At 41.8% G+C, this 10,905-nt stretch overlaps 1 protein-coding gene across 2 annotated transcripts in view; it reads right to left on the bottom strand.

Moving 5' to 3' along the window:
* Positions 1 to 1,605: 1,605 nt before the first annotated feature.
* The window catches only part of NUSAP1 (nucleolar and spindle associated protein 1), a 35,100-nt gene continuing 25,800 nt past the window's right edge, over positions 1,606 to 10,905 (bottom strand). For both annotated transcript variants that reach the window (XM_004751132.3, XM_013055434.2), the window contains 5 exons: positions 8,837 to 9,024; positions 6,674 to 6,831; positions 4,546 to 4,662; positions 3,388 to 3,496; positions 1,606 to 2,247 (listed from right to left, as the gene is read on the bottom strand). In XM_004751132.3, the coding sequence (XP_004751189.1) occupies positions 2,154 to 2,247; positions 3,388 to 3,496; positions 4,546 to 4,662; positions 6,674 to 6,831; positions 8,837 to 9,024 (666 nt within the window). In that variant the 3' untranslated portion in view covers positions 1,606 to 2,153. The remainder of the gene's footprint in view (positions 2,248 to 3,387; positions 3,497 to 4,545; positions 4,663 to 6,673; positions 6,832 to 8,836; positions 9,025 to 10,905) is intronic.

Below are 10,905 nucleotides of genomic sequence, written 5' to 3'. Positions count from 1 at the left end.
TGTTAGGAACAATCCCTGCATTGCCAAAGCAAGCAGGCTCAAAATGACGTTGATGTCCGTCTCTTACTCTGTTCCTTGTAGGTTCTTGTGTTTTCTAATCCATTGTTGGAGGAAAGGAGATTGCTAAACAATTCCGTGATTTTAGTATATTCACAGACTTGTCGATTTTTATCACAAGCTAATTTTAGAAAATTCCTATCTGCCCTAGAAGTAACGTTAATACCCCTTCGGCAGGCACTCTTAATCCCCGCCCCCTGCCCCAGGTGTCTGCTGATCTGCTTTCCCATAGGTTCAGCTTACCTGGATATGTCCCACAAAGACAATCATGTAATATGTAATCTTTTATGGCTGGCTTCTTTTCACTTAGCATAGTGTTTGTGATTCATCCATGTTGTAATATTTTATTAGGACTTTATTTCCTTTTAAGTGCATCATTTTTAATCTATTAATGGACAACTGGATTTTCTTTACTTTTTGGCTACAATGAATACTACTACTGTAAATATCCGCCTGTAAGTTCTTGTGTGGACATGTGCTTCTTTTTCTTGGGTATATACCTAGGAATAGAAGATCATGTGCCTCTTGTCTTCAGTGTTACACATGCCAATGATGGGTAATGTGGTAGATCTATCTATAGATATATATCTATAGATATATATATATTTTTAAAGATTTTCTTTTTTGGTTGAGAGAAAACACAAACAGGGGGAGCAGCAGAGAGAGAGAGAGAAGCAGTCTTCACACCAAGCAGGGAGCCCAATGAGGGGCTCCATCCCAGGACCCTAGGATCATGACCTGAGCCGAAGGCAGTTGCTTAGCCGACTGAGCCACACAGATGCCCCTGTGGTAGACATATTTAACTTCAAGAAACTACCAACCTGTTTTCCAAAGTGATTATATCCTTTTAACCTTCTTAGCTGCAGTGCATTTGACAGTGATTTAATTGATCGGATATCTGCTTAAGAGCAAAATCTGAGTTTATTCATCATCAGGAGTATGCCAACCTTCTGTGGGCTCGTATATGTTTAACAGTAAGTATAACAGAGTTGGACATGTGCTGTGAAAATTACAAGGGGATGACCTGGTCATTTCTCCTTAGGGTGAGAAGAGGTAGTCAGGACAGATGCACAGAGTATAAGTAAGCTTGTTAATCTTAGCTGGTCAACTCAATCATGAAGTAATTACAAAGAATCTACCACCATGAGAAAACATTTATGAAATTCTTGAACAGTACAAAGCTCAGAAGGTCCACCTCAGTGCAATAAACATGGCTAGGAGGCTAAGCAACTCTAGTCTTTTCTATGAAGTAACTCTGACAGAGCAGAATGATCCTTGAAGCAGCAATCCTCAGATTTCAGTATAGCCCTGTTTATTTATTTATTTATTTTTTTGACAGAGAGAGAGAGAGGGATGACAAGTAGGCAGAGAGGCAGGCAGAGAGACAGAGGGGAAAGGCTCCCTGCTTCTGAGCAGAGAGCCTGATGCGGGACTTGATCCCAGGACCCTGAGATCATGACCTGATCCGAAGGCAGAGGCTTAACCCACTGAGCCACTCAGGCGTCCCATAGCCCTGTTTATTTTTAAATAAGTCAGGCTAGAATGAACTTTAGAGTTTTTAAGAATATATTGATTGACAGCAGTTACAAGTGATCTGAACAAACATGCATAGATAACAAAACACTTCTCAAAGTAGAATATGCCATCACTAACCCATTTGGTTCCTTGTTTCATTAAGACTACTTGATTTTCCAGAGGAGGAAGAGGTGGCTTTCTCAGCTTGTTAGTGGTCCAAGTTCTACTGAAGTTTGTGGGAGAACTATCTCCCATCAGGTAAATGCTTCTGTCTAGAAGAGGATTCCAGTTCTGTCAGCAGAGGGAACTTGACGTTAAAAATCTAGGTCAAGAATCTATAGGATGAATCAATGCAAAACTGAATTGTACAGAGATAGGTAAAAATCATTTGAAAGAATCTGTGAGCTTTAAGGTTAGTAACATCTTTCAGGGATGTGGCATGTGAAGAAAACCACCAACACTACATAGATAGTGAACAAAGCAGAAGAATCTTTTGACTAAAGTGGGGAAGACAGTAGAAAAAAATATTTACACTAAAGAAAGGGTTCAGAATAAAATACTCTTTACAGGATGTTAAAAAATTAATCTTCAGCCATAATGAGGCCTCTCCGAGCTCCTAAAACCTTTGCTTTCTTCTCCTTTCGTCTTTGCTCATGTTGTTTCCGTTGTTCCTCCCTAAAGAGGGGGACAGGTACACATTAGGGTCTAGTGAAGCTCCACAAAAGTCCACTTTAAAGCACCTGTCAGACTAGTATCTAAGCTTAAGCTGAAATCCAGTATAGTTGTACAAAACACACTTACAGGACACTGTCCTCTAGCTAGTGCCCTATGGAAACCACAGCTCTATGTCACTTGTGTTAAAAGGGCTAGGAAACTGGTATTTTCCTTTTTATGTTAATGCAGCATTCTAAAATTAAGCATGGAACTGGAACAAAAGACACCTCGGTACCTCTTTGTTTTAAATGAGAAATCTCTGCCTTTGGAAGTCAGAGGTCAGGCTTAAAATCAAAGTCTGGTGGAAGTACTAGAACTAGAGTCTGCTGATCTAAGCCGCTCTGTTTCTGGAAGGGATTGGGGATTGTTAAGAGGGGTTGGGGGAAGCTAGTTTTATGTTAAACTTAAAAAAAAAAATCATGAATAATCGCTACACCCAAGGTGGGGCTCAAACTCACAACCCCAAGATAAAGAGTCACATGCTCTTCCAGCTGAGCCAGCCAAATGCCCCTATGTTAACAATCTTAATAGCAAATATAGGTAGTAAATAAATGTCTTGGTGGGAGCTGGATATAGGCAAGTCAAATGATGGGTAATCCTGTATCAGGATGGTTTCATTCAGGCAATCAACTCAGCCCGGACCAGCTAAAGCCCACAGCAAGCTTTGGCTTCGGTTTTCACATAGAAGGAAGCCTCTAAGGATCATCTGGGGATTTCTTCTGGCTAGGGCCTTGAAGCCTAGTAAGCCTGGTTTCCCTGGGACTGAAAAATTTACACCTGCGCATGTGGATCGGCATCTGGGGGGATATCCAGGTACACTGTTGGGGCTGGTAGGTCATGTGAGAGCAGTGTCTCCTTGTGTATCACCTGTCCAGCTTTGGAAACTTCAGTTCCTTGGGCCCCTCCTCCCAATTACTGAATTTAAAAACCACCGTGGTGGGCCTTAGGCATGTATATCTTCAAGAAGTCCTATATGTGATCCCACGACTACCCTTTTCTTAAACACCACTGTTAATGACACTCTGTACCTCAGAGGCTTTGCTTTTACATACAGTCTTTCAAAATTAAAATCACTGTAGAACTGGGTAATTATGTACTCACCTAGTCTGGAGAGGAGGTTGTTTGTAAGTTTTCTTGTGGAAACTAACTCTGTTTACATGTTCCTTCAGAGAATTATTTTCTTTAGGTTGACCCCATGGTTTCAGTTTGCCTGGTTTAGGAGAGAAAGATTTAAGAAGATTCTATTTATATTACCTATTTTATTCTCTTCATCTGAGGCTACTTGCTATGAATATTTATACTTCATTTTTATTGACATTTGCTTGTATAATTCCATTAGTGTTAGTTCCTATTTCACAAAATATAAATTGTATTTTTCCCCCTAAAAACAGGTTGTTGTTTTTCGAAAGATTTATTAAGAGAAAAAGCTCGTGTGCACACATGGCCTGGAGGGGCAAAGAATCTCAAGCAGACTGCTAAGCACAGAGCCTGATGTGGGGCTGAGATCATGTCCTGAACTAAAATCAAGAGTTTGACACTTAACCCACGGAGCCACCGAGGCACCTAGAGAAGTCTTACAGTTTTTAAAGCAATTCTAGGGACGCTTGGGTGGCTTAGTCAGTTAAGCATCTGCCTTAGGTTCAGGTCATGATCCCAGGCTGCTGGGAACAAGTCCCACGTCGGGCTCCTTGCTCAACAGGGAACCTGCTTCTCCCTCTGCCTGTGGTTCCCCCTGACAAAATTTTTTAAAAAAATAGATCTATATAAACAATTCTGGAATTATGGAAGGGCCACATGAAGTATTGGTGATGGTGGTGGTTGTTAGTATTCGTTTTAAATGGATATATGGATACTTTAATGTATGCCCAATTTATATGGGCATTTATATAGCCAGTAAATGTCCCAGGTTGTTGGGTGGGTGGATTCCAGCCTGGGGTCCTTCGAAAGTTGTAAAGAAAACATTCGTTTGTCCATAGGCCAATTTCCAAGTTTCTTGATTTTTGCCTGAAATTTTATTATTTCTTTGCTGTAATACTGATTAGAAGTTATGGCTTTGATTTACAAAAATGTGAGTTGATTAGCATTCGCTTAGTGTATAGTCTTTTTTAAATTACGGGTCATGTGGACCCAGGGGGAAGAAATCTAAGTGGCCAAGTATAGCTTTCCGCTGAGGCATTAGAATTTTCCACATCCTCAGACGTAGAACTGTTTAATCCTACGTCTTTGGCATGTCTTGTATCTCAGAGCATCTGCACGTACCTTTGTGTGGCTCATAGTTGAGGGGACGAGACAGACTTGCTTTGAGATCAAACACTGGCTTCTTGCTGGAGACTGGAGTCTGTGCTGCCTGAGTTGTCAGCTTGAATGGTGTAACGACTACAAAACCAAGGAACAAAACCCCAGGGCTTAATTAGGGGGGAAATAAAAGGCCTATATGGTTTTTGTTGAAGTACTGTTTCTCAGTCTTAAATAGATCATCTCTGAACAGTCTCAAACAGGTAGTTTTAAAAAGGAGAAGGGGGAAAATAACTAAGGAAAGCTAATCACTGAGGCTTCCCTTGTGAATAGCTCAATATTAGGATAGTCTCAATATTAGGATATTATAGTCTCAATATTAGGATATTTCCTAGAATCAGCTGGGAGTTGAAAATCCTGTTTAAATAATTGACTGGGTAAAATGTTCAGGCTGTGTTCCTCATATTATTTACCCTTCAAAAATATGTTGTTAATAGTTCAGTGATGATCACAGGGTCAGAGGAAACAGCAGTGCAATCTCTGGGTGCAGGACTATAGGCGCTCTTTATATTTTCTTTATAACTTTTTGTATTTTTCAAGTTTTCTATGATGAACACTCATTTTACCTTCAAAATCAAAGTGAAATGTCTTTGGAAAAAAATTTTAATAGTAACATTTTCATTCACATGGATATAAGGCCTGCAGGAACTTAATCAGATATGGCAGACAAGATTTGTGGCTCTGGTTGTCAGGTAATAGAAGCGGTTATTTAAAAATGTCAATTTTTGTACTGTAAAGTTAATATACCAGAATGGTAGGACTCAGTAAGCCAAATTTTTGCTACAGTTGGGCACCATGTATCAGGCACATTTTATTAATTCTCACCCATCGCAGGCTGTTGTTGAATGTCAGCACTTGCATGTAAGTATGAATAAGCAACTAAGATCTAGAACCATGCAGTTAAGCGAGAAAAACACAAAACCCCTGTGTGTATCATCCCATGGTGTGGCTGTCAGGTGCCAGCAGTGGGGGAACACAGGCCATCTATAATGCCAACCAGTTTCAGGAGCTACCATTCAAGCTGGCCAGTATACCCCAGTCCATCTGAGCTCCAGAGAAGTGCTGTCATATATACAGGAGACATGGTTAAGAATGGTCAGGACACCAAACAAAAGCTGGAAATACCCGCATATATACTGCTTCTGGACTCACTTAAAATGTTAGCTGTCAGCCTCACCTTCCTGTCTTTAAGGTATGAAGAAACTCTCATAAAGTTTCTACATAGATTATTAACCGACACAGTCTCAGAGGAGTTGGCGAGCGTTTCTATGTGATCATAGCTCTTGGCTGACGTATTCAGTGGGACGTAGTCAGGAGAATTTTTTTTTTTTTTAAAGATTTTATTTATTAACTTGAGAGAGAGACAGCGAGAGAGAGCATGAACGAGGAGAAGGTCAGAGAGAGAAGCAGACTCCCCATAGAGCTGGGAGTCTGATGCGGGACTTGATCCCGGGACTCCGGGATCATGATCTGAGCCGAAGGCAGTCGTCCAACCAACTGAGCCACCCAGGCGTCCCTCTCAGGAGAATTTTGACATAGTTCTAATACAGGCCTCAATCTCCTGGTTGTAGTGTTTTTTGTTTGTTTATTTTTAACTTTGTATTGCTACTCTGTATTACTCTAGTATTCTTTTGAAAACCACCTAGTCCTTTTAGGTGATTAAGTAGACCGTGTGTAGAAGAGTGTCCATATGGCTTATTCTGGCTTACATAATCTATTAGTCCATTGTGTGGCATTTATTCCACCAACTCTGGGATCCTATTAGTTTCACAATCCTGGAGGGCCAGTCAGAGGCTGTAATGAATACTATGATCCTCCTTCTAATCCTGGAGTCCGGGAATAGGCTGAATGCTCTTCAGGGAGGGTCACCATCTTAGGACTCCTTATAGCAAGATGGAGTCCTCAGGTAGATACCTGAGGACTTTTTTGTGTCTGGCATTTTCTTCACCCGTACAGAATGAAAAAATATGCTATGCTTAGATTTTTGCTTTGGATTTATAGTTATGGGGAAGCTTTCAGTTAACAAATACACTTAATAATTTGAGGAAGTTACATGGCTTAAAGATGAACCAGAGTTGTTTTTTTGTTTTACCAGAAGCAGAATTCCCAGTTGTGGTCTTTATCTTGTATATCCCGAGCACAGCCTGGCCTTTCGGGGTACTCCCAGATATGGTCACATGTGGAGACTTTCTGGCTGGAGTCTTGGTCAGTGAACGCTTATGCTCATTATCTTTGGTAGCAGCTGAAAACCTGAACAGGACAGTGGAGTACCAAACATGAGTGTTTGTATGAAGAGTAACTTGTGTCAAGCATAAAAGCAAAACCACCTGTGAAAGGGCTCAAATATGGACTTCTTACATGAATGAACCTCTTTTGCAGAATAAACATTTTACAACACTTGATTTGTAAAATACAGTTTTGTATTCGCTGCTTTCCTTGCCTTGCCCAATGACAGGACAAGGTAGAGCTCCAAGGGAATGCCTTTGGGGCTCAAATTACAGTTTAGGAGGTACTTCAACCACTCCCCCTTTTCTCCTCCTGGTGACTGCCTGTCAGGGAACAGGAGACTGCTATGCCAGATAAGTGATGGGGACAGTCTTCCTAGTAAATTCATTTAAATGGTACATAACCCTGTTCTCCTGGCAAATTGCCATAAATTTATTCCACTGATTATGATGTATATTTCTTACGCATTTTAACGTCTGGAATTGGGATGTGTTTCATAATTAATAACACATGATAACTGGCAGTGGTTGTTTTCTTAGTGGTTCATAAAGTAATGATGAGTCTCCATTGATGGTGTCTTGAAGTCAGCGAAACTCAAGAAGGACTGATGTAAATATACACGATGGTGGTGGTGGTAGGTTAACAGAAGACAACTTCTGGACTTGCAACTAAGATGTGGCAGTAATCCTGTATCAGTATCCGAAATTATGAGGTATCAGCATTACCTTTCGACCCAGTTAAGACAACTGCGTGTTAGGAGAGGTGCCATGAAGTCCAGGCTGCTGTGAACACTACACTGGAGCAAGGACTCGCCCGGACCATGCTGTTCCTCAGTACTATTAAATACAGTCAGAACTGCCAGGTAGAGGTAGCTCACATTCCACGCTAACTCAGTAGGGTTCCAAACTTCAGGGCATTTTTAAGCTCTAAACACTACATCAGATAATTGCAGGTGTTGGGGAAGTGTCACCAGGTACCAACACTATTACACGCTGCGAACACCCTTTAAAAAGGAGAGAATAGGGGTGCCTGGCTGGCTTAGTCGGTAAGCATGCAGCTCTTGACCTCAGAGTTGTGGGTTCGAACCCCACACCAGGTGTGGAGGTTACTTAAAAATAAAATTGGAGTGCCTAGGTGGCTCAGTGGGTTAAGCCTCTGCCTTTGGTTCAGGTCATGATCTCAGGGTCCGGGGATCAAGCCCTGAATCGGGCTCTCTGCTCAACAGGGAGCCTGCTTCCTTCTCTCTCTGCCTACTTATGATCTCTGTCTGTCCAATAAATAAATAAATAAGATCTCTAAAAATAAATAAATAAAGGAGGCCTGAAGATCTTCATCTCTGGGAAAGTTAAAATGGGGACTACCCTGTGTCAGGGAAAGTACAAAAAGAAAACGGGTTACTGGGGCACAGGGTAACTCACTGCAGTACCCAGTGGGTTACAGAAGTTACACTTTAGGACTAATCAGTTATTTTCTGTAGGTATTTAGCTTCAACTCTACACTTAAGTCAATGGAAAAATTTCTCTTTACATGTCTTTATAGGCATACATTAAACTAATAAAATGAATATCCATATATACCTTCTATCTTTACTTACAAACCCAATGTGAGCTTAGAGAAGTTTAAGAAAACCCAAGACAAATTTAAAGAAAAAAGAGCTTATAAAAACCATCCACTTATTTACTATAAACATTTTTTATACTGTTTTTTTTTAAATTAAATTTATTTATTTGACACACAGAGATCACAAGTAGGCAGAGAAGCAGGTAGAGGGAGAGAAGCGGGGAGGAAGCAGGCTCCCCGCCGAGCAGAGAGCCCGACGCGGGGCTCAATCCCAGGACCCTGAGATCATGACCTGAGCCGAAGGCAGAGGCTTTAACCACTGAGCCACCCAGGCGCCCCTATTTACTCTCCATTCTAATCCCCTTTTACCTTCTTCTTCATCAACTTTAAACATACTTGATGTCGCCCACCTCGAGGCAGTAAAACTTTTGAGACCTTGTACTCCATTACATATTGGAGCTCTTCTTACCTGACGTTCATTTTAGTTGCCGAGAGCACAGAACGCTTGGCAGAGCCCTTCCCACACAAGGTGCTCCTGCCTGCAGCACCCAGTGGCTGGCCCTGCGAGCGGCGCTGGCTGGTGGGAGTGCAAGCCAAGGGGAGCCTTTCCCGGAGAGGAACTGGAGTCACCACTGCGCCCTTGGTGGCCGGCTGCTTCTGCAGAAAGATAACACACCATGTTCAAGTTGGGCTTCTTAGCACTGTCTCTAGAGCAGTTCCATTCATCCAGTTGTCCCATTCCCACTTTTTTTAAAATTATTTATCTGACAGAGAGGGAGAGAGTAAGCACAAGCAGGGGGAATGGAACGGCAGGCAGGGGAGAAGCAGGCTCCCCCGCTCAGCAGGGAGCCCAATATGGGGCTTGATCCCAGGACTAAGGATCATGACCTGAACTGAAGGCAGTCGTTTAACCAACTGAACTACCCAGGGGCCCCTCTATTACCACTTTTAACCCAGCCTGTTATATTTCCTTCTCGCTGCCTCATCCTCTTCCTCCCTGCCAGGTGGGCAGGGCAGTTTACTTGTACCTGTATCGCTATGGTGACCGAATCAGAAATAAATTCTGGTTGTGCTGAGTCCTGTGCTACAGAGCGCCTTTCCCAGCTGCCATGAACCCAGGTATTTTCTGACTAAAGAATGTGGCTTAAACGTGGTTAAGTTCCCTGTGGCCAGAAAGGAAGGATAAATAGCTTCTCTTGGACATAGTATCTTTGAGAATGCGATAAGCAGTTTATCAAATACAAACTCAAAGAACCACCTATTATGTAATTAACACACAGAATCTACACATAATTTCACTCCTGTCCCCACAGCACCACCCCCCCCCCCCCACAAATCTTAAAGTTCTTCAAAACAAAAAAAAACCAGAAACAAACAGAGGAGGAAGGGAAACCCTCCCTTTGAAATGGCTGGGGAAGGTCCACCTAGGTTATCTTTTTTTTTTTTTTTTTTAAAGATTTTATTTATTTATTTGACAGAGATAGATCACAAGTAGATGGAGAGGCAGGCAGAGAGAGAGAGAGAAAGGGAAGCAGGCTCCCTGCTGAGCAGAGAGCCCGATGCGGGGCTCGATCCCAGGACCCTGAGATCATGACCTGAGCCGAAGGCAGAGGCTTAACCCACTGAGCCATCCAGGCGCCCCTAGGTTATCATTTTTTAGATATTATCAGAGCATAAAGAATAATGATGTCTATCACTGCTTTAAGCTCTTACAAGCAAAAAAAAAATACAACTTTGTGAAAGGACAACAGTGGTGCGACTACTCCTATCGACGAGGTGAAGCCAAAGACAGAATAATTCTGATGATATCCTAGGAAATACAAGCACTCGAGAGAATTAAGTCAACTTCTCAACATATAAGCAGAAGAGATTCTAATGTGACACAAAGTTAAAACTTACTAAAATACTTAGTAAACACACATCTATACCATAAGGCCGGTGCCCAGGTTAGCTATATTAAGCACACGGTTCTATTTAAATCACACTTTTTTTTTTTTTTTTTTTTTTTTTTTAAGATTTTATTTATTTATTTGACAGAGAGAGATTACAAGTAGGCAGAGAGGCAGGCAGAGAGAGAGAGGAGAAAGCAGGCTCCCCGCTGAGCAGAGAGCCTGATGCGGGACTCGATCCCAGGACCCTGGGATCATGACCTGAGCCGAAGGCAGCGGCTTAACCCACTGAGCCACCCAGGCGCCCCTAAATCACACTTTTTATGTTGCCTTCTATCTTTCCCCCAAGATTCCTACTTTCCATGCTGCATCTCCTCAGAGTTCACTTGGTGTCAGGACCATCAGCTCTGCTTCTTTGTTCTGAACTACTTATAATGCAGAAATGAGTCTACTAGCCCTTACCCACCTGACTTTTTTTCAGGTAGAATATTAAGCCATTGGTTCTAGTGGTACTAACTTGTTTTGTTAGCAAATATGTAACCAATTCCTTTCTTTTAGCAATAAAAACCCCATTCAATCCTAACAAAGCAAAGAGGTCAATCATACCGTATTTGGAAAAAAAAAAAAGTGGGTTAAGGATTAAATATAG

Source organism: Mustela putorius, unplaced genomic scaffold (assembly GCF_011764305.1).
Source record: "Mustela putorius furo isolate JIRA1106 unplaced genomic scaffold, ASM1176430v1.1 tig00003898_pilon_pilon_pilon, whole genome shotgun sequence".
NCBI classification, from domain to species: domain Eukaryota; kingdom Metazoa; phylum Chordata; class Mammalia; order Carnivora; family Mustelidae; genus Mustela; species Mustela putorius.
The sequence above is the reverse complement of the archived record's forward strand: the minus strand, read 5'-3'. Positions and strand labels throughout refer to the sequence as shown.